This window comes from Convolutriloba macropyga, chromosome 11 (genome assembly GCF_964194025.1).
Source record: "Convolutriloba macropyga chromosome 11, txConMacr16.3, whole genome shotgun sequence".
NCBI classification, from domain to species: Eukaryota; Metazoa; Xenacoelomorpha; order Acoela; family Convolutidae; genus Convolutriloba; species Convolutriloba macropyga.
This window is the reverse complement of record NC_134478.1, coordinates 44,293,652-44,318,444: the sequence shown is the minus strand read 5'-3', so window position 1 is coordinate 44,318,444 and position 24,793 is coordinate 44,293,652. Positions and strand designations below refer to the sequence as shown.

Sequence of the window (24,793 nt, the reverse complement as noted above, 5' to 3'; positions counted from 1 at the left end):
ATTAAACCTTATTAAAATTCATTCCGCAGAAGCCTTTTTATTAGGGGACCTTTATTACACCTTTATTATTTCCTTTGACCTTAAATTAATTGAAATTAAACTTAAGTTTAAAAGTGCAAAAGTCATTTATTGATTGAGGTAATTCACGTACGATCAAAACCTAATCACGCAGAGGACATAAAAACTTTTGCTAAAGAGAGAAAGAGAGAGTGAGAGGGAAGAAGTGAGCAGAGAGACGCTGTTAGTGAGAGGAGGAAGCCATTCGGAAAAAAGACGTTTTCAGCTTTGCTGTGTGAACAAATGTAAAACGAAAAAAGAGCGTCAGATGACCAAACAAAAAACATAGCCGGAAGAATTCCCGAACAGACTCGAGAGGTGGGAACTTAACAAAAAACCGTACTTGCAGCCAAAACATTTTCACAAAACAAAAACTTTCTATTTCAACAGATTTGAATTAAAAATTGACAAACTTACACGGCTATCGTAAGGAGAACGATTTCAGCATTGGCAACATTGGATTTAAACGATAAGGCATAAATTTGACTAAAAAGTCACTGAAATTTTGACACCGCGAAATTTCATTTTTAACAATTGATAAGGATTAAAAACGGCCAAAACCCTTAAGATGTACAAATAATGATAGACTGAAAAGAATGTCAGGAATAAATACTGATCAAATATTCAGGATACTGGTCTCTGAAAGCCTACAACTCAACAAACAACTTTTTGCGTCCAAAGACATATTGTGAAATCAAAAGGCAGATAATATTCTGAGAGACTACACAATTTTTTTTAAAAATAAAAGAATACTAGATTTTAGCACCCAAGACTTTTTGTTTTCGAGTCACACCAATAGGAAGAAAGGAATATCTTAGGCAAAAGGAGTTCAAACTATTGCAAAAATTCAACTTAAAAAAACGGAATATTACACAGGCAAAAAATAGTTCAATACTAAAACTGAGGCCCAGAGGTTTTTCACAGAAAGCAATAATCAGTCGAAACGTTCAAATGGAATTCCAGAAAAATCTCAGTGCTGCAACACAAAAGAAATTCCAAATAATAACACATCCAAAAAACAGGCTAAAATAAAATAATTTTTCAAACAAACGAAACGAACGAAAAAGTCGCAGCAAATAAAACTATGGGTCTGAGAATAATGCTAGGATGATATAAGCCAGAAAAACATTTTCTAGCAATCAAAACTAAAATACAAACAAAAACTGAGAAAAATTGGACAAGAACTAGCAAAAACGCAATATCATGCATAAAACTTTACAAACAAAGATACCCCACGTTAGAAAGAGGCATTCAATGAAAAAATATCAACAGAAAATTGCAGCATGCACTGATTATCCTGAAATTAAGTCCTCTCAAAGATCCAAATATGAGAAAAACCGAAAAAAGCCCAAAAATCAAATTAAAAAACTAAAATTTGTGCCCATTGTACAATTGAAACGCATTGTTAAGCTCTCAAAAAGACTGTGGTATCACTTTAAAGAGCATTTCATTAAACAGGCATAGAAAAAAGAAGCCCAAAAAACCGAATTACAAACAAAGGAGCCAACCGAAGGAAAAACCGCTAAAACGGTGATCTATAGTGCTCCATTCTGTTAACAACTTTTTCAAAGTCGAAAAGTCATTCACTGAACGAAGCGCATGAAAAATCTTCAATCACTCAAGGGAAATCTGTTTACAATGACAACTTTTCTCACTTTCGCTTTTAGGTCCAAAATGCCAAATGAGCAAAACTACTACCTGTAAATATCAAGTAAAAACTTAACCGAAAGAGTTCCGGAAACGGCTCGAAGTCGTATCTTCCCCAAAAAACTGGCTTTTCAAAGAGCTAATATCTCCTTGCCAAAATGCATCAATGCAAAGAAAACAACAGTCTAAGGAGAACAAAAAAATAGCCAGAATCAACATGGAAAAATCAAATTAGGAAAATTTAAATTATTTTTCATGTAGTATAAGTACAAATACAAACAAAAACCGTTATTTCATGCAATGAAAACTAGTTATCCAGAAACCAAAATATCAGTCAAGCCTTAATGAGCTCACAAACATCTCTATTTTAGAAGATAAGAAGAACGAGAACATTCTCCAAAATTTCTTATTTTTGTCAACTTGCATAGAAAGACACATTTGTGGCAAAAAACTTACATCCTTCTTAGTAAACAGAGCCTACAGACGTGACATTTTATTTAAATTCCCAATATAATCAATAAAACGATACAACGGGCCTAAAATTGCATTAAGACAAAATCAGAAAAATGGTTGACAAACCTTCAAACAAAAAGACAAAACAAACAGAATATCATTCAAAGGAAAAATCGTTCAAAATGAAAACTAAGACCCCAAAATTATTCGTAAAAAATAATAATCAGTCAAAATGTTTTAACGGCATTTCGAGCAAAATAACTGCAGCACCATATCAAATGAAATCAATTGCAAACAAAATAAAAATCTAAGAAAAAGACTAAAATCATTTTTTTAAAAAAACTGATAGTAGCAGAGGTGATTAGAACTAAAGGACTCAAGAAAACAATACACCGATAAATCAGAATGCGGAGAATGAGACAAAAACAAAAAAAAAACATGAAAAAAAAACAGAAAGACTAGTTCTTGATTTTTGGAAAAAAAATCAAATTGAAAAAAAAGAAGTAGAAAAACAACTACATATCACTTTTTGGCAAAAATTTTATAGCTATCTTTATGTAAAGATTAAAGTGTAGAAACAGAGCTCAAAGAATAGGAACAATAAAATATTTCACAATAAATTGCCATAAAAAAATTAAAATTATGCTTTGCAATCAATAAATTGCAAAGCATAATTTTAAATACTGAACGACACAAAATCTTTCAATTATTGCTAAAAAAGAAAATTATAATCCCTCACACTACAAAAAAAAGAATTTTTCTAGTAGTTAAATCCAAAAAAAAAAACAAAATAAAAAAAAAACAAAATTCCAAAACAAACAAAAAACAAAACAAAACAAACAAAAACAAAAGAAAAATTGGACAAAAAAACTGCCCAAATCAGGCAATCATGTGTACAATTCTCCAGAAAAAAAATACCTCACTTAATAAAGAGGCATTCAATGCATGAAATATCAAAGATGAATTGTCATATGCGTTGATTTTTGAAGAAGAATGGCTTTATGATAAAAAAAAATTAAAAAAGGCAAAAATGTATTAAAAATTGTGAAATATGTGATCATTTAGAATTTGAGACGCATTATTTTGCACAAAAAACTAAGTTATAAGCAAAAAACTGGGCCAATTGGACGAAAAGACTGCTAAAATGGTCATCTACATGCGTCATTCTCTCAAAAAACGCTTTTCAAGGTCGAAAAGTCATTCACTGATCGAAGCGCATGATCAAAAATTTTGTTCGCTCAGAAAAAATAGATCACACGGCAATTTTACTCTTTCACTTTTTTAGGTCAAAGCGACGTCGGAAGGAATAGTACTTCCGGTAAGGAAAAAACCTTAAGAAAACCAATAATCCTCTTCCAGTCGTACAAAGACCGATGGAAAAAATTCTCCTCGTCTTCGAGTCGTAAAAACCAACAGCACCGCAATGAAACTGCACTCAGACAAAAGCTTCGCAGCTATAATAAAACAGACACGGACGACTGCAAAAAATGCTTTAAACTTCGTACGAGAGCAACTAATCGGCAAAAAATAGTGAAAACTGAGATAGGACAACTGTTATTGGAACAGAGACAGAAGTGATTTTGTCCTCTGTAAATATTTCACCTCATTTAATGTATATACTAGTTCTACTTGCTAAATAAAAAAAACATTCTTGCCAAATTTTAGAACAGTGCGCTTCAGATTAAATTTCAATCGGAATGTTTTCAAATTTTGAGAAAATGACATTGAGTAGACTACAAGTAACCTAACATGAAAAAATGACACGGAATAGAGGTCTATATGCAGACCAAGGTCTTTGATAACTTGAACCTAAATTCGTAACAAACGTTGTTACATTTAAAGAAATGATACAAGATGAAAAAGAGCGGTATCGTGAGTAAAAACTACAAATTATTAAAAAAATGTTTCCGTTCAGTGACGAGATTGCTTCGATGAATTCTTAAATAAGCGTTTCGCCTCTACTAAACGCTTTTACGAGGAAGATTTCAGTTGCGCACAGCTTGGAGTCTTTAAATGTGTGCTTTTATTGAAATTATGGAACTATCTTTTCATTAGGTTGCGCAAATTCTTTTGAAATCCAAATTTCATTTTGCAGGGAATTGTTTAACATAATCCATCTAAACCATAAAAGCCATAATGTGATCTTAAAAACATTGCTGCTTAAAAACAGGCGGGGTGGGTTCTATTGCTTCAAGTTATATTATTAGACCTGTAAATGTATATAAAAGTAAAGCTAAACTGGTGCACTACACTTTTTTTCAGCTGCACCAATAGTTTATGCAACGCAAGACAAAGGAGAAATGTCAATCGAAAAGTCAAGTCGATAGAGCAAAATTCTACATTAAAATATACAAACAATAACTGCTTCAAGAGACTACAAATAACTGTAGTCAAGAGACTACAAGAGACTACAAAATACAGTCTTGTGGCAGCGAACAAGACCAGTGGACGAATGAATGAATCGTCGCCAGTTAAGTTGCACTCAGCTCAGTTCAGCAACTAAAATAGGTTCCAGCGTTGCTGGACACAAAATTTTGAGTCTGCCTTCCATGTACACCTCATATTCCCAGTGAGCTTAACTCCAATGAAAAATTTAACTTAGTTCAGAAGTAGGTATATTTTTGAAGTAGATTCATTGATCAAGAGTCAAACAGACATACTGAAGGTATGTCAAGCAGCGCAACTAACCCAAAATAAGCCTGGGCCATGCCTCCAGCCTGGCGTTGAGGCCCTTGCTGAAGATTTGGTGCAGAAACAGAATGGTCTCACAGTTAAGAAAGATTGAATTGACATCTTCGTGTGAAATCAAGGGCTTCTTGCTACTCGCGGCCATTTTGAGAGTCCTGTAGAACACAGACACGAGAACAGAGAGTTTCGCTACGTAATCTTCTTCGTCGGCGACCATCGCGAACACGAGTCGGTTTCGCACTCGCATCATTTCAGCATGTGGCGATTTGATGTATTCATTGACAATTGACATCCAACGACGTCGGCAAAGCCAACCTCGCATCAGCGATTGAACCTGGAAACAGTTGACAACAAAAAGTTAGAAGAACCACTTATCAATACCAATCAATTTGGGTGGTAATAAATTGGGTAGCTGACTAACAATTACAGCTTAAAATGGTCAGGCCAGAACGTAAAAGCAAAACTGTCAGTTTCACATAAAGCAAAATTAATTTAACACATTCATAGTTAAACATCTATATATTCATGAAACTGTTCTGTTGCAAATCAAATAAAACAGACAACACTACGACACACCAAATTATCAAACAAACTTGTTCAACTACTCATTTTTAGAAAAAACGACAGATATTGTTATCACGCGATAGTATCAATTTACTTTAAAAGAGCCTATTTCAAATACGTTTCCAATCTAACTGATCAAAAAGTCCAGTTAACCTCTTTAACGGAACAATCAATATATTCAAAGTTAATGGTGCCACTGGTTCATATTATTTATAAACTTTAAAAGACCAGACCCTAACGAACTCTCAAGACCTGTTCTGAAAAGAAATTAAGTTAGCAAACAGATGTGAAGATTAAACGAGTACAACTGACGCAAACGAGGAATACGAGTTCTCACATAATGTTCCGAACCCGATCATCCACATTCTTGGCTAATTGATTATCAATATAAGCAGAGACAGCGACCTTTTTTTTTAAAAAAAAGAAATATTCATGCTTTATAATTAAAGACTTGATGGATTCGCAAATAAAGACTTAAACAACATTGAGGATAATACCAGTAAGGTTAATTTCAATGTTTGAGTAGAATGAACAAAAATGAACTCATCAAAACGGTTTTTTGAAAACACTATGCAGAAAAAAAACGCTAAAAAAACGCAAGTAAACGCCTAATTTTGCCTAGAAACAAAAATTATTTTCTGAATACAAATTCTATCATACTTTCAAATCAAAATCGAAGCAGTTATGTCTTTCAGATAACATGACTAAAAATTAAATATTTAAAATTATCGAGTGCAGAAGTCATTTTTATTTCCATACAGAACTCAAGAGTCAAATAACCTCGTGATCATAAATTCAGCTTCTGAGCGGTCACTATGACCTCTTGGAGTGTGATCAGATGGTTCTAACAAAAATAAAGCAAGACAAGGAATAAAAAATAGCAGAACATTTCCTGGATAACAATTCAAAGAAATGACTAAACTAAGGGACTTATATGGCAATATTTTTGGGGTACCAACAACCTTTATAGTCAAAATAGCAGACAAAAACAAGAGGATCCCCTTTACACTGTAAACTAGTGGTGTCAAAATCATCAAACCAATCGGAAAATTATCAATAAATTTAGACAAAGAGTCCATTGAAAACAAGAGAACAAGAAAAAAGCAACTGACATTTCGCAAAAATGAAACTTAGGGGCTCAATCGAAAAAAAAGGGGCTCAAGGTTATTAAGCTCGTTATTAACTAACAAAGTCAATAATCATGTGTTAGACTCTTTAACAACTTCTGATCATTTAATGTTTGACAGCAACTAACATCTTCTCTTAATTCAGGCGACATAGGGCACATAAATAACAAAATCAAGAACATCAAATGAAGAAAAGATGTAAAAATTACCAAAAATAAATGGTGCCTCATTCTGCACAGTTTGTTAGAAAATAAAGCCATTGATTGGATTGACTAATTCCGCATTCGATGACCCATGGGAACTGTCACTAAGAGAAGACAACAATAAAAACCATTTCGGACAAAAGTCGACCATTTTTAAAATACTAAATTCTGCCATTTGATAGAAATTAAAAAGGCTAAAAATTTTTCAGTCATGTTTCAATTGCAAGTAGATACGACCTGTCATTAAGAAGATTACGCATCAAGTCGAGAAGCTGAACAAAAAACATCAGAAACAACAACAACAACAACAAGCTATAAACCGAAATCCTGAAACAGGTTCCTTATTACACCAACGGGAGCTGTTATTAATGAGACTAAATGACCTGGTAAAACAACAGCAACAATTGCGAGCAAAACAAAAAAAATTGAAAATATATCATGAAAAAAGTAGCATCGAGGTGGTAAAAAGCATTGGCTGCACCCTTACGGATTTACAAAGTTGTAGCTTTTTACCATACGAAAGATGGAACCTGAAATTTTAGAAAACAAAAATTTCGAAGTTAAAAACTGTTAGCAGAAAACTGACACCTTTAAAAAGACTCTGTTATGTCTCATTATACAAATGATAATACCTTTCATTAACTCGAGTTATTAATAAGAAAAGAAACAACAAAAACTTCAAACTTAAAGAACATCTCATATTATTTGAAATCAAGTAGTTTTAAATCCTTTAAAAACTTTAAATCCTTTAAAAAAAGTGATTTGCATCACTTGAATATATTTTGGTCTTCATTTAAAAAAAACAAAGGGTCCTTTCATTATAGCGACTAAGGAAGGACAACAAAAACAACAAAAAGGAAAACACAAAAATTTTCAAAAAATTTATAAAATTAAGTATTGTCAAAGTCATAAAAACAATAAGCAAGAACATATTTAAGCCTCTGGAAAAATGAAGAGACTCTAATCATTGCGATATTGAAAAAACCACAAAAAGATTTAAAAAAACTGGCAAAAGTCAGCACTTCCCTGACATTTTTGAAAAAAAGTTATAAGCCAAAAGCTGTCCACTGAAAAAAACTTTCAACAAAACGAGTTCAACAAAAATATGATTATCGTCGCAAAAATAAAAATATCAAACTGTGTTAACCAAAAAAGACGTTGAAATGACAAACATTGGAAAAAGTTAAATATTGATAATTCCTCAAGAACAACCAAATTCAAGAAAGCCTCCAATAAAAATATTCTGCGCTTGATGGGCTTTCTATAGATACCAACAACAACTCTGCAAAAACTACAACGATTGGCCAAAATTGACTGAACAGAGCTATCAAAGCTTCAGAAATCAATTCAATACCTATAAAATTTTCATTCTTTGTTTTTCAACCATTTTCGTCTCGCATATTTGAGGTACAGTTCAACATCGAAAGTCCAATCGCATCTAATTTCCATTCCATTTTTTTTTCGATTTTATGGGACCAAATTTTATAATGCATTTCTATTTAAAAGAAATTTGTAAAAAAAATAAGTCAAATGTGACCTCCTCCAAAACATTTCAGTTTCTAATTTCAGTCTTCATTTGAGTTTTAATTTTCTAAAACAATGTTTTAATTTTCTACTTTACGATTGACGGGCTTTCTAGTGGTACCAACCATAACTCTCCACAATAAACATATCTATCGACCACAATTGACTGAGCAAAAAACCCAGTTGAGTATATAGTTCTTCTCCCCTCCACACTAAGTGGGGTTGGATCAACAAGAACTGAAACAACTATATCTATCAACAGTCCAGATACTAAGCAAAATCTATTCAACTTCTAGATAAGTCTATGGAAAGTCAAGACTGCACAAACCACGCAATGGTCAAGCAAAAGCCACGCAAACAAAAATCTTGCCTTTTCACTTAAATAATTTAATTTTGACAAGGAGCAAAAATTAGTCGTTTAGCAAATAATTCAATCATTTTTCCGTCGAGTTACCGTTAAGATGTCGTCTACAAATGCTAATTAGGATTAACTCGGGTTTTAAAATAATATCTCTTCGCTTCTCCAACTTTTATCTAGATTAGGCAAACTACCGCCTGAAAAGTTAACCGCGAAGGACCAGTAGGTGCTTTCGATTCTAGCCTCAAGAGTTAGAAGGGCTTGGGTCAAAAGCAAATGAAGGTACCAGAGCTTACGATTGGCTGCTAAAATGAGTTCAATCAGCAAACAAAGACAGCTGGGTTCACTTCCGATTTAGTGTTCTAGAAAAAATTGCCACCAATTAGCAGCCACAGTTGAGTTAATCTGCGTATAATATTGACGAAAACCAATTTAGTAGCGCAAAATTTAAGTCATCAGAGGTGCAAAAGTTACAGGAAAAACAAAATCTGTCAGACAAAATTTTCCTAAAAACTGCTTGATAAATCGTTTGACAACAATTTGACAGATGATTCTCCTCGCCAGAAACTTTAAGCAAACTGTAACGAAATTTTGACTTTTCAAGTTCCAGCAATAGCACCACCTATATTTCAACTAGCATGACTGGTTCAAAAACTTATCATCAGATTTAATAAAAACAATTTATGGCAAATCTCTAAAACAGTTCAGATAATGAGCGAGATAACTTATCAGTTCTGCAAATATCAAATCTTAAATTATCTTTGTGAATTATAAAAAACATTTTGAAACACCCGCGCTGCAGCCGAAATTTTATACAGTCCAAAACATTCTCTGAAAAAACCAACAGATTGGAAAGTTTGCCAAAAGCGGGGAACTTCATTTTCCATTTAAGACCATCAATTATATCAGAAATAGATAGTCATTTTCAAGACGTTTTTGTTATCAAAGCTTCAGAAATCAATTCAATACCTATAAAATTTTCATTCTTTGTTTTTCAACCATTTTCGTCTCGCATATTTGAGGTACAGTTCAACATCGAAAGTCCAATCGCATCTAATTTCCATTCCATTTTTTTTTTCGATTTTATGGGACCAAATTTTATAATGCATTTCTATTTAAAAGAAATTTGTAAAAAAATAAGTCAAATGTGACCTCCTCCAAAACATTTCAGTTTCTAATTTCAGTCTTCATTTGAGTTTTAATTTTCTAAAACAATGTTTTAATTTTCTACTTTACGATTGACGGGCTTTCTAGTGGTACCAACCATAACTCTCCACAATAAACATATCTATCGACCACAATTGACTGAGCAAAAAACCCAGTTGAGTATATAGTTCTTCTCCCCTCCACACTAAGTGGGGTTGGATCAACAAGAACTGAAACAACTATATCTATCAACAGTCCAGATACTAAGCAAAATCTATTCAACTTCTAGATAAGTCTATGGAAAGTCAAGACTGCACAAACCACGCAATGGTCAAGCAAAAGCCACGCAAACAAAAATCTTGCCTTTTCACTTAAATAATTTAATTTTGACAAGGAGCAAAAATTAGTCGTTTAGCAAATAATTCAATCATTTTTCCGTCGAGTTACCGTTAAGATGTCGTCTACAAATGCTAATTAGGATTAACTCGGGTTTTAAAATAATATCTCTTCGCTTCTCCAACTTTTATCTAGATTAGGCAAACTACCGCCTGAAAAGTTAACCGCGAAGGACCAGTAGGTGCTTTCGATTCTAGCCTCAAGAGTTAGAAGGGCTTGGGTCAAAAGCAAATGAAGGTACCAGAGCTTACGATTGGCTGCTAAAATGAGTTCAATCAGCAAACAAAGACAGCTGGGTTCACTTCCGATTTAGTGTTCTAGAAAAAATTGCCACCAATTAGCAGCCACAGTTGAGTTAATCTGCGTATAATATTGACGAAAACCAATTTAGTAGCGCAAAATTTAAGTCATCAGAGGTGCAAAAGTTACAGGAAAAACAAAATCTGTCAGACAAAATTTTCCTAAAAACTGCTTGATAAATCGTTTGACAACAATTTGACAGATGATTCTCCTCGCCAGAAACTTTAAGCAAACTGTAACGAAATTTTGACTTTTCAAGTTCCAGCAATAGCACCACCTATATTTCAACTAGCATGACTGGTTCAAAAACTTATCATCAGATTTAATAAAAACAATTTATGGCAAATCTCTAAAACAGTTCAGATAATGAGCGAGATAACTTATCAGTTCTGCAAATATCAAATCTTAAATTATCTTTGTGAATTATAAAAAACATTTTGAAACACCCGCGCTGCAGCCGAAATTTTATACAGTCCAAAACATTCTCTGAAAAAACCAACAGATTGGAAAGTTTGCCAAAAGCGGGGAACTTCATTTTCCATTTAAGACCATCAATTATATCAGAAATAGATAGTCATTTTCAAGACGTTTTTGTTTTAAACAAAAAAAAGATCGACATTAAAAATAACTTTATAAGAACGACATCTGATCAGGATTTTAAATTCTTTCATATTACCAAGTTTGTTTACCTTCAACTTCCATGAAAATAGTCAGCAGATTGCCGGAAAATACCCGCAATAGAATCATGTGGCCTTCCATGGAATTAAAACAACTAAAGAAATAAGATCAACAGATTGACTACCAGTCCTTTAATAGACCACTCGACTTTTGGGGTTAGATTCGGACTGTCAATTTTATGAGACACATATGCTCTAAAAAAGAAAAACTCCGATAGAGCTTTTTAAAATTAGCATTCGAAACCAAAAACTCAAGACTTTAATACTCAACAATTAGGGCATATACGTTTGGCACTACTTAGATGCAAACTATTGACCTTTAACTAGTAAATGTTCGTAAAAGTTCACTATGCAAGTTCAGAAGTCATTTTTTGAGAGAGGTAAGTCACACAATTGACCTAAAAGCAGAACAAACGACGTCACGCCAACAAATTTCAACTGCAAAGCAGCAGAATTCACTTAAATTGAAAAGTCAATGGTCGCAAGAATCATCGATGGAGACGACCAATTAAAAAAACATAGCAGGACAAGTCCTGAAATGCATTTCAGAGAATTGTAATAATTTATGACCCGACAATCATTACCTCCGCTTTAAAAGGCAAATAAGAGCTGTAAGTAATGAGAGTAAGCGAAAAAACAACACCAGAACAACAAAAAACAAGCAAGACTAAAAATTGAACTTTTATTTTTTGAAAAGACAGGATCAACGTCAAAACACAACTGCTGAACTCAAAATGTTACCTATATTCCTGTTATTCTCATTAGCAACCTGCAATTAAATGTCCACGAGTCCTTTTACTAAAAATATTTAAGAGAAAAATAACCGAAAAACGCCAAAAAAAAGTTCAAACTTTTTGAAAAAATCTAGTATAAAAGTGAACACAACGCAAGAGCTACTGGAGGATACAATTACATCAATTATTTGAGTACTCAATGACACCGTTGATATCTGTCATGAATGAGATGAAGTGATAAGAAGCAATAAGTGCAACAAATAGCAAAACTGAAAAAAAAATAAATAAGATTTTTTTAAAAAACGAACAAGATATCAACTGAAATGACTTGCTTTAATTGAAGCTTTCTTAACAACTAATAAGACCTGTCGATAATGAGACTAAGTTAAGACGACAAAGCTGAAAAGAAAAACTCGCACAGCAAAACTCAAAAAATTCGATAATTATTATTGAAAACAAATATTGTCAGTCATAGAAAGCACTAGCTTTGAACAAAAACAATTAAATCGATCAGTTTGATCCCTGTTAATAGCATCAGAGAACTGTCCTCAATGAGATTAAAAATAAAGACATCAAAAAGTACAAAAAATACCTGTGGAAGTGAAAAATTCATTCAAAATTTTTGAGGAAAAGTAGTGTCAAAGTCATGAAAACCACCAGCTATTAACTCGAGCCATTAATTGGGTTCTTTTATGTTTCATTAGCAACCAACCGGACCTGTCATTGATGGTACATAGTGATAAGACAACAGATAATTTTAAAACAACCGACTAAAGTCAAGCGAATTGCTCAAATGCTCAAACAACTGGCGAGCGATTGGCTTCGTCAGTAGCTAGGCACGGTTTAGCGAGGCTATCTTTAGCTTAATTGAAGGTGCTTAAGTGAGTGCAGCAAAGTGTGGAAAATGTGCACCGGGGGCTGATGGGTTGGCAACAGTGGGGGGGGGGGTGGTCAATCTCTATGAACCACCCTTCGCACCATAAGTATGTCTCCAAAGCAGATTATGCGAATCGCATACTTGCGCTACCCACTGGGCGCTACCCGTTTATCCTGTTTTCGGGGACGAAAAGTCAAAGCGTTCAACGAAAAAATGGTTGAGCGAAAAATTGCTTTAAAAAGACCGACAGGACTAAAATAATTGCTACAAACATCGTTTGAGAGCAATTAAAAGGGGGCAAAATCGAAAGTTCACTAATATTTGATGACAAAAAGTCATGAAAAAATTTAACTGCCCCTTAATGAATTGAAGCAATGGCAAATAGGTACAATTAGAACACATATGTACCGTCTTAAAACCACTGAAGGAGAGGAAACTCTGAAAACCGAAGTCAAATTGATGCACCTGAAAAAAAATCCATCTCAAAAACCGCCAAATTGTTCAAACATCAATTTCTCACTCCACTTTAAATTACGGAAAAAGTCACGCCTCAAATTTGCTCGATTTTTTGCTCCCTTTTCGCTCCCTGTGACCAAAATCATCACTCTAATTTGACTTCTCACTGATGTGAAAAGGCCAAAAAAACCGTGAATAGATCTTAAAAAAAGACAGCGCACAATTACCATTCAAATTCTTTGAAAAAACCACGATGTCCCCAATAATAGCCGCTATCTCTTTGCGACTATTAATAAATATTTATAAATTTATTCGCAATTTTTTTAACAAAACTTTTAACTTCAAACAGAATTGTACAATTAAACAAACCAATTAGGAAAATCGAGGTCAAATAGACGAATCGATTGAACGTTTTCTTTAACGACGATTGAACGTTTTCTTTAACGAAGCAAAGCATAGATGATATTGCATTTATAGACTTTGAAGAAAACATTCGATGAAATAGCTTTATGCGCTAAAAGCTACATAGTAAGTTTTGTTCAGCTTAGCACGCAACAACTATTTTACTGTGCCAATCAAATTTCAAGCACCTAAAACTGCGGCAGTTAAGGTTACAAAAAATACGAAACATTGTTGGTGAACAGCTATTGCTACACAGATGAAATTCTACACAGAATTCTCGCAACAGCAATAAGTTTACAAGACGTCTAAACCAGAGCCGCAGTCTCAATTACAAAACTGGCTGCAGGCAATACTATTAATCAAATGAGTATATTCGCACACAATCGCTTACAAAAAAATTGACAACCCCACTCATTAACAAAGACATCTGAAATCTCATGTTAATTGATATTGAGCCGACTGTATAACAATTTCCTCATTTGTCAATTCGGCTTTGCTGCAATTCGATCTTCATGGTGCCAGTTCATTTTACAAGTCGACAAATAAAATTAAATCACCTAACGCCGGACAAATTGTTCTCGAACGACTGGCGAGGCAAGCAAACAAATTATAAGGGGGCCTATGCTACAGAAAATTTTACGGCGCAAAAAAATTGCCGGCTCGGGGTTGGGTACGAACCCGCGACCTCTCAGATGCGAGTCGTTTACATTAGTTTCTTTGCTAAACGGGTTATATAAGGTCAGCGCTCGGAATCACTTTTATTACAGCCACAGATTTCAGAATGCACGCAATTCAAATTACTAAAGAAGTTCAAAATCTCGCGTGAAGAAGTCACTCAAGAAGTAAAATCGAAAAATGTTTTCGAAAAACGGTTCAGCAAGAATTTTGCCCTTGAATGACAGGCGAGGCAAACATTTTATAAGGGGCATGGCATAGGCTACAGAAACTTTCATGGTGCAAAAACTTCTGACTAGGGAGGGGTTCGAAGCCGCGCTCTTTCAGGTTCTAGTCGGTCACATTAACCGACTGACAACCGGATTTTGTTAAGCAACGAACTTAATTTCTGATTTCGCGCAACTCAAATCACGACAAACATTTAAAATTCAAGCTTGAAAAATTCACACAAAAGTGATATCGAAAGAATGTTCTAGAAGAAAAGCGGTCCAGCAAAATTTTTCTCCATAAAAAACAATTCGTTGGCAATAATTGCTTCAAACTTTGTTCGTGAGCAATTAAAAATTTATCCAAACTATCTTTTTGGAAACAACTTATTCAACTCAAATTCATTTAAAACCTAACTTTTTAACAATTTTTCCTTCGTCTTTTCACTCACCAATTTTAAATTTTTCAGTTACGACTTCCAAATGTACGTGACTTTAGTTTCATCAATAATGTAGAACAACGAGCAAAACTTCCCATTAATACTGAAAAATACGTCATCAAGCTATTAATACTACTGCCTATTGCTTCAGCTGTCCATTAGTGCCTACTGTTAAGCCAACTCTCAAATAATATTCAACAGCAAACCCCAATTTTTCTGTCAGTAAAAACGCAGCAACTTAGTTGAGCTAGATCACTGATAACGAGGCTTTCTCTCTCACGAGTCTTGTGCCCATTTTGTTCAGAGTTTCACAGTTGTTTTCACATTTAGCTACGTTGTGGTGAAAGCTAAGCACAATACCGAGAAAACATTTGGAAAATTTCCAGCCGCTTAACACCTCATTGGAAAAATTCTTGGGAGCCCAATTACAACAGAAAATTTCCCTTTTGCTCAATTTTGTAGAATCACCGCTCAAGAAAAATTGACCCTGAACTGCCCTGCAAACGAATTGCATACTTATTTCAATGGAGCTTCATTTATTTGTATGGAGCTTCAATTCAACACAACAAACAGCCGTAATATTGTATTTTTCTTGCTTTTTTAAAATCATAGTTAAGCAAACTTTTCAAAATTTTGTCTTCAAATGCCTTATCAAAATTGGGGTCTAAAAAGATGGAATATAAGTCTGAAAATTGCTGAACAACTCGGGCTCAGAGCAGAGGGCACATTGGACGTGGGCTTTGAACTCTAATTGCCGCAGATTTTCTCAGAACAATATTTTAACATATGGTTGGTCCAAAACACGAAATTGCAAATTAAGTATATTAGACTACAGCTTTCAAAACTTATCTAGCCGTCCCACCAACCTCGTTTCAATCCAATGAAAAATTAAACATTAAACAGAGAACCCGTCTCAAATACACCTGGCCCGTATAAGCATTCTGTGTGTGCCGAAAAGATTGCTTATCGGCCATTTTGTGGCATAGATACTCGGTGGACTCTTTTCACGATAATTAAAGTTTAAACCAGACTGCACACTTTAACAAGGAAAGGATCATCTAGGAACTTAAACACACACCCGCCTGTACAATATAATCATTAAAAATTCGGATATGTACATTTTAACTCGAAGGACCTCGGACATTTTGGGATCGAATCAGTTCTAAGCAGTTACGGGACTGAATCTCTCACACTAACACGACAATTCTTTGATTACAACTGGTCGACTATCAAACTATGGTGGTGAATACATAACTAACCAGCAATACTACCAAAGCAACACTTTAATAATCATGTCTATTTTAATTTTCACTAATAAACATTTCTAGTTACATCGTTATGACGACCGTCATGATTATGGAGGAATGGCCTTTTTCTAGTTCAGACAATTGTACACTTTCTTATCATTTGTAGCATGATATGAGCCTTTCTCCAGGGTGACCTTTATACGGTGACATCTACAAGACCTAACTATGATTATTATTTCTAGTCAAATAACTACGATGAAGTATAGGAGAACCGTTTTTAACTATTTTCAAGGCGATGAATGTCTATTTTAATTGGAGTTATTAGCTACTGTGGCTATTACCTAATATTGTTATTTACTACTAACTAGGTATCGAAAACTATATGATTCAGTTTGGTCTGTGGATTGTCGGTGATATTAAACTAACAACATCAGTTCAGTAGAAGTAGAAAACACCAATAATATTCACGTTCGTTTCTCCGATTGAACAAGGCAAAAACAATACGGAATTTATTGAGGGCAGCAGCACAGCAAGTTAACGGTGTTCTGTGGATTGACTAAATCATATCGATATTGATTGATAAATTGATCATAAATCATCCCATACAAATACTCACTTTGGCCAGACTTTTAGCAGAAAGTTGCTGAAAAGGAAAGGGAACACGTTTGTCACAACAGAAGTAGCAGCACAAAACAACATAACATTATCATCATCAACACACATCAAATGATTCCAGTTTGACTCTGATTCGCTTTCACATTCATTGAGCGATTGATTGATTGATTTATCAAGCCACATCAGTTCATAAATCGACACCTCTTGTCTACGTGTGTTGCTGTTTGTGATCAGAGAGTATGGTCTTGGACAACTGACTCGACGGGGGGGGGGGGGGGGTATTCAAAAGTTTCAAAATGTAATCACTGTGACACTTCAAGGGTTCAATACAAATTACTTTAGACTTTTGCTTCACTTTCTATCGTAAAACATTTTGAAAAACTTTTGGAGCATAGACGCGTAGAAACTACGAAATCTCCAGAAACAGATGACAACCAAAGGTGACAACTCGTAACAAGAACTACCGTTAAATCTAGATATCAACAAAGCGAGGAATGTAAAATACAACCCTCTAAGTTGATTTATAGAATAATAATTTAATGCGGGCCAGGAACTCTTCTGTTAACTCAAGTGTAGCCTGCTTATACATTTTGCCAGAAAAGCTCTAAAAATCGAATCGATTGACCAAAATTTTTTATAGCACAGTTAATGGTTTCTATTCATATCATTCCGTATGATTTTTTTTAAATGTTCTAAAACAAAACAATGACACTAATCCACCTGAGAGCTGCTGAAGACTTCAAATTTTGTGACTCTGGGCAGCAAAAAAACCCGGAAAACTGACCGAATGTATAGTAATTTTTTGTCCAATATTTGCAATTTCGTCAAAAAAAAAGATAATCAAACTAAAACAAATTAGCGTTCAAAACAAAATCAATGCCGCTGAATTAAAATTTGGAACTCAATCTAAAATTGACGTTTACATGAAGTTTACTAGAAGGAAGTGCATTACTTTTTACTGTTCTCACAATAACTGAATAAAGGATAACTTTATGCCAGCCTCAATTTTTCTTCAGACAATTTATTGACTTTTTTGAGCGCATCCCAGACCAACATAATTGATATCAATTAAAAGCGCCTTGCCTCTTTAATTTTACTACAAAAAAAAATAACCAACTAATCGTCATTTTGAAAAAGATATATAATAAATCCACATTTTTGACCCATTTTCAATACATTTCGGCTATTATCGACAAATTTTCAACACTTTGCGGCAATTTTGATTATTTTTAGTTAGTTTTCAACTCTAGAAATACATCAGGGAAAAACTGTCTATTTCATTCGAATTCTTTTGTATATTTCTTGCTTTTTTAAAACATTTTAAATTTAGGTTTCATATTTCGGTTCTTTTAATTTAGACCTTTTTTAGATAGTTTCTGTTGTTAAGTAATTATGCGTTTTCCATCTTTCAAACCAAATCAGATTTGAATCTGTCCCACTTTTCAAACTTACAAAATCAAAAACGAAAGATACTTACAATGCAACACTTACATAAGAACGGATTCAGCTATTTAAAAAAACTCTGAACCGTTTCTAAAAGCCAAGATGTAGTTTTAATTTTAGTTTTTATTGAAGGTTAAAAATCTCGTCTCAACAATAAGTTTAAACAAATTTTTTGAATGAAAAACTGTTCCATTGCTCTTCTCAATGCAGTCAGATATAATGCAATGTGTGTATATACGAATACGGGAACATTCTGTGCACAGTATCAGGTGCCCTTTATTATTTTTTATTGATTTTCAAAGTAGTTTCTTCTAAGAGTACAAATGCTTTTAATTAATTTAAAGCTTGTTAAATTTCGGTAAGCGTTTTCTGCATTCTGTAACGACATCTGTTTTTCAATTTCAATTGCAGAAACTATTTGCAACCTGTTTTTCTTATTCTTATACAATTTTAGTCTTATTTGCAGTTTCTTCCCCACTGATTTGCTTTTAATCCTCAAAATCGTGATAAATTATAAAGCCCAACATGATTAAATGTTTTCACTGTTCTCTTAGACTTACTAGTTTTTTATAAAAAAATATTCAAGGCCCATCTAAACTTAGGGTCAATCTCTAAGAGCCGCCCCTCACACCATAAGTATAAGTCTCCAAAACAGTTTCTGTGAATCGCATTTGTGGAGACTAGTGAGCTGAAAGGCTCTAAGAGAACTTAGTGCCCTCTGGGCGCTACCAGTTTATTCATATTTCAAGGCTCAAAAAATATTCAAGGCCCATCTAAACTTAGGGTCAATCTCTAAGAGCCGCCCCTCACACCATAAGTATAAGTCTCCAAAACAGTTTCTGTGAATCGCATTCGTGGAGACTAGTGAGCTGAAAGGCTCTAAGAGAACTTAGTGCCCTCTGGGCGCTACCAGTTTATTCATATTTTGAGGACAAAAAGTAAATGAGTCAGACCAAAAATTCGTCAAGCGAAAAGTCGCATAAAAAGACCAACAGGACTAATATAATTGCTACAAACTTCGTTTGGGAGCACTTAATCAGAAGTTTCTCAATTGTTGACCGAAAGCAAGGTGCTGAAAAGTGACATCTGATTTTCAACGAAATTACAAAATATCTTGAAAAAATCATAGTATATTATCAGTTTCAATTTGAGAGTTTGTTAAATTATAATTCACATGGTAATAGAATTTCTTAACCAAAACTTTTGACATAGCTGGAAAATTCTACTATCTCTTTGGACATATTAAACATTAAGTCTAATGTTCCGCTCCGTTTTTTTAAAATCCTGGACAAGGATTTTACTGTTAAGAGTTAAGATAAATTAAATTTCAAAAAATTATATTTATTACGTGCTTTTATGAACTTTGAGTTAAAATTAAATTTATTGGGTGTCCGTTACGAGTTATGACTTTTGTAGCATGATAGCTGTTTCCACTTGTTACGTGTAAACGCGTCACTTTTGCAACTGATTACAGTTTAGATACTACGCAGGGGCCGATCAATGAACAGAAGTGTTTGAATCAGTTGTGTGATCAAAATAGAGAGGAAAAGCTAATAAAATGAGAGAGGTGACTTTTGTTGGAAATGGGTAGCCGTGTTAACAGTACTGTATTTCATGATAGTATGTTCCCCCTCTTTATACTTACAACTGCATACGAATCATTCTAGTCATAACTTGCAAGTTACTTCAGAAGCGTTCAACTATCTTCTATGATCACATTAACTTAGGCATCACCAAATATAGCTAAGCAAAATTTTTAATATTTTTTAACAATATTTTAAAAAGCAAGAATCATTTCATACGATGTTTTCATGAGTTTCGAAAAAGATACGCAGTACTTCAGATCTAATTTAAATCTTCACCTACAACGAAATGATCAGAAAAACTCAAATCGTGATTGAAACCTGCGAAAGCCTTATTGGGTAAAAGTGGTAAATAGCCGCCGCAAACAACAAAAACATAAACACCAAATGAAGTACCGTTGACCACAATGGACCTCAGAATTTCTTTCTTACCCATCATTCTGACTCCACTAAATGCCGCAATTGATCTGTGTGGGGTACGTTCGACGACTAATAACACCACGAAAAACTCTCCGCCAGTCGGGTTCAAATTTTCATTACAATCGACTGTCAGCAAAACTTTCCCAAAACTTGATATTATTTCTCCAAGATCTTTTTGATATCAAGTGAAATACGATAAAAAATATTGTGACGTCAAACTAACGTTTATTCTAGCACGACACGAATCAAAAGAAGCTCATTGTTTTCATTTATCCAGTTTTACAGCGCCAAGCAGGCGGCTGAACTCCAATGTGCTCAACGCATACTCATTGGAACAAATACCCGGCATCCCACAAAGAAATTCAACAGTCTTGAGATATAATAGCGAGGGAAGAAATAGAAATTGAGTACCTTTTTGATCTTGCGCAGCTCCTCCGTCTCCTCTTCTGTCAAAATTCCACTCTTGGACAGATTCACTTTCATCTTCTGCAATTGCTGCTTCACAAGTAACAGCTGAAACAATAATAACACTAGCGGTAAAACAGATCCCGCACAGGTGGCTCTCCCGCTTCTCATCTATTTCATGAATCACTATTCTTAATATTAATTAATTAATATAATTCTTCATTGGTAATTTTCCATAAGAATCCTTACGTTATTCGATGCTCCTATCATTGGCCCTAATTTAAATTTTTATGAAATCTTTGGCCTTAAATTCAGAACAGGCTGAAAACCACTGAAACAGCTAAAAATCACATTATGCCATCCAAAGATATGCCATCCAAAGTCTTCCATTGGATCAAAAGCAATTACTGAGAATTTCTACAGGCATGACTATCTGTTCCTGATAACCTCAATAGAACGGCTGAGATTCTAGAAAAAGGCCTAACAAGAGCTTACCTAATTCTATTATTTACTTGATCACTAATTTTCCTTCTGACAACTTTGATACTAGAGAAAACATAGCCGGCACATTGCCAAAAAGTAGCCACCGTTAACCTCACTGACCGCCTTTGGGATTGAAACTGCTAGAAAAATAGAGGAAAATTGACGACAGCCTACAATTTTTTAATTGTTAAAAAAGCGTTCAAACTTTTTCTGCAGTTTCAATAGATTAGATAAATATGGTCAATTTTCCTGTTAAATTGGATAAAAATAGGCTCAATACAAACGCCTGTTGGCAGTATACACCAAGGAACTTTCATAACTTAACGCACGAAACAAAGTCGATGACAGCCTAGTACTCTTTTAGGTGTCAAGAAGTGTTAAAAGCTAATTTGGTTTGCAGTTTAATTAGATTCAATAAAATTTGTCAAGCTCAGCTTCTATATTGGAAGACAATAAGCTTAACACTAATACCGATTAGCAGCATACTCTAAGAAACTTTGATAACTTAATGCAATAAGTCTTTAAACAATAATTATTGGTGCCCAGATTTGGCTTTACTGGTTTATACCGTTTTTTGTCGATATCTTCAATTCGCCTTCTGACCTTGAACGTATTTTAGTAAAGCTGCTGAAATAATTTTGAATTCAATTCAGTTATTTTGAATTCGATTCAGTTGAAACAGAGTGAGGTAAGTCGGAAGTCAGACGTGGTGACTTACGTAAAACGAAAAAAGGTTAAGCGAATTAAAAAATAGCCGGCAGACTCCGAAACCGACTCGAGGTTAATATCAACTTTGGCCCCAGCCTACTACTTATTTTGGAAAAAACAGTAAAAAACATGAGAAAAATCAAATATGTTAGAACATGATACCAAAAACGTCAAAAATTGCTGCCCCGGAAAATTTTTTGTTAAAAAAATGCAACTTTTTGTCATTCCCATAAACAACCTCCAGTTTTAGAAAAGAGATAAAAAACCTATAAAAAACATCCGATGAAAAATCTATAAAACGGTGCAAATGGAGAAAACAGAAGCAAAAAAAGAAGCAACAAAATTTGTTTACAAAATTCCCTACAAAACGCTAAATGCTGCCCAACAACAAATTTGAGAGAATTCTTTTTTTCTGCTCAATTGGTGACCCACAATAATGCTTATCAGAGACAATACCTATCAGAGGCCCACTAACCAACAGTTAAAGAGGCAAACAACAAAAAACATGAATACATTACAAAAGGGTATCCTTTTATTATGTATTACAAACTGCACTATGTAACCTTGACCAGTCTCTCTTAGAATACTTCATGAACTGAAATCACTCTCTACTTCGCTCTACTTTGACTTTTATTCAGCATTTTGAACACTTGTTTTCTTTTGCCGCATTTCACTTTGCATCCTGTGAAAAGAGAAGTCACCAATTAAAAAAAAACAGATCACCGTATCTTCTCTTCGAGTCTTAAAAAGGAGATCGTCTAAATGATTGCCGTTGAGTGGCTGGCGGCGGCTATTAAACATAACGTCGGAAGAATTACTCGCAAACGACTAGTGGAGCTCAAATCTATTGCAGCCTGCTTCAGTTAGGTGGAGTAACCAAAATCGCTACAGGGGCTTTAAATGACGTCACTAGAGGTTATTATATACCACTATAACCACTAATTTAAAGTAAAAATACTTCTTTTTCATTTGACTTTCAGTGGTGAACTGCCGCTCCTTGAGTTCAGCTGCTGACAAATGAATGAGAGAAACTTAGATCACGCAAAACAAAAAAGTAAAGGGCGTTAAAAGTCACTCGAAGTCAAAACAGTCCAGCAAAAACTTGTTAAAAAGATAAAAAGACCATGTTTACAATAATTGCTTCAAACTTCGTTCGAGAGCAATTTGAAACTTAAATACAATCTACTATCACTTCCATGAGATAATTATGGGTCTATTCAAATATGGTTTAAAAAAGACATTAAAAAATTCCTCTGGTCAGGGGTACCTCTGCACGTAGCTTGGCAATCTCGTCGGCCTGTTCCTCGACTTGGATCATGTACTGGTTCTTGGCACCCCTCTCCGTGTCCAGAATCTGCAACAAGTGCTGGTGTTTCTTCTCTAGTTCCTCCTTGTGCATACGGACCAGGTTGAAGCTAAAAGAAAACAACTATCTTATATAATAGATAGTAAAAAGAAAGATTATGCTTATTGTAGTAGCGCTTCTTAGCTGAAATGATGGAGTTTCGGGTCACTCATCAAACAACACACATGAAACTTCTTTCCTTCCTAATAGTCTTGACAAAAATTTCAAGACCTTGAAATATCCTGAAGACCTTGATGAGCCTGATATTTCATGTTGAAAAGATTTTTCTTGGAATCTCTTTCTTGATCCACATGCAAAAATATTGGTGGTTTGAGGCCACTTCAATGTTATCAAAAAATATTTGGAGGCTATGACCAAAATTCATTGTGATTTCACCATGCATCTCAATGACCACGCTCACCACCACCACGATTAAGGAAATTTTAGAGTTTCCTTGTTAAAAATTTTGTTTTAAAGATTTTTTAAGAATGTTCCTGTTAGCACCAGTTAGAAAAAAAGTTAACATGCAGGCTCACATGATTCTGTGCGTGGCACATTCGCATTTGAAAGCATAAAATGCATTATATTACTATATCCGACTTGATAATGCAGAAATATTTGCCTTAGCTATAACAAATTTTCTGTTTTAGCTAGTTTCTATTAAGATGGCAACTTTTTTCTAACAAAATAGCAAAAATCAGGGGGAAAAAGAAAAAAACAAGCTTTCGAAAAACCTCTTAAAAAGCGTGCAATTTTTATTTTAAAATTTTTCAAAAAAGGTATATTAAGGTGTTCAGATGATACCAATATCAAACAACTAAATACCAACTTTCTTGTTATTGATTTAATCAAAAAGGTCATCGTTTATAATTTCCAACAGACTGAGAATTTTAGTTATTTTAATGTAACAAAACTGCCAAATACGGATGTAAAAATTTCAATTTCAGGTTGCTCAGTGAAAGTCCCCCACAAATCCACTTTTGTAGCCAAAGCTTTTGAAAAACGCAGCATTAAGGAGCACTGAAGCAAACTGATTTCGTAGTATTTATCTTTATAATTTCAATTGCGGCTAGAAATTATTGCCAGACAAGAAAATGTTCAAACTTTTTCCAACTATTTGCAGATCAATCTTTTTTAAATGAGTTTTAAAAACAACGAATGAACGAAACAATCAAGCAAAAGTTTTTTACGCAAACTCAAAGAAGCTGCAAAATTGTTAGGACTAAAAAACAAAGCACAAGTCCTGAATTCGAATTCAAATAGTTGACAACATTTAATGTCTGTATTGGATTTCAGGAGGAGTTTCTGTTGTTCAAAGCTAAAAGGAAACTAAAAATTCCTTGTGAAGAGTAATCTACTTCACAATTCCAGTGATGTACATTCCTTACTGATCAACCTAAATTTCCAGAGAAAACAGATCAAATGCTTTCGAAATCAGTTACAAAATTACAAGAAGGAAAAAAAATCTGCTCCAAACACTTCGTATCTTAGAACTCGTTGACTTCAAACTCCTTGGAAAAAAATGTTTGACAGTTGATCCTCATAAGTATCCAAAAAGAATACATACTAAACGCGATAAAAAACAGGGAGAGAATAACTATCGGGAAGAGCGGT

The 24,793-nt window shown here is 34.1% G+C and overlaps 1 protein-coding gene across 10 annotated transcripts in view; it reads right to left on the bottom strand.

Moving 5' to 3' along the window:
- Positions 1-24,793, bottom strand: part of LOC142349443 (ras-specific guanine nucleotide-releasing factor 2-like) — a 233,011-nt gene that overhangs the window by 98,638 nt on the left and 109,580 nt on the right. For 8 of the 10 annotated variants that reach the window (XM_075400995.1, XM_075400997.1, XM_075401002.1 and 5 more), the window contains 4 exons: positions 23,102-23,249; positions 20,650-20,751; positions 16,794-16,820; positions 4,846-5,179 (listed from right to left, as the gene is read on the bottom strand). In XM_075400995.1, the coding sequence (XP_075257110.1) occupies positions 4,846-5,179; positions 16,794-16,820; positions 20,650-20,751; positions 23,102-23,249 (611 nt within the window). Of the gene's footprint in view, positions 1-4,845; positions 5,180-16,793; positions 16,821-19,880; positions 19,899-20,649; positions 20,752-23,101; positions 23,250-24,793 lie in introns of all 10 variants that reach the window. The other 2 variants (XM_075400998.1, XM_075401003.1) reach the window with 2 other exon arrangements.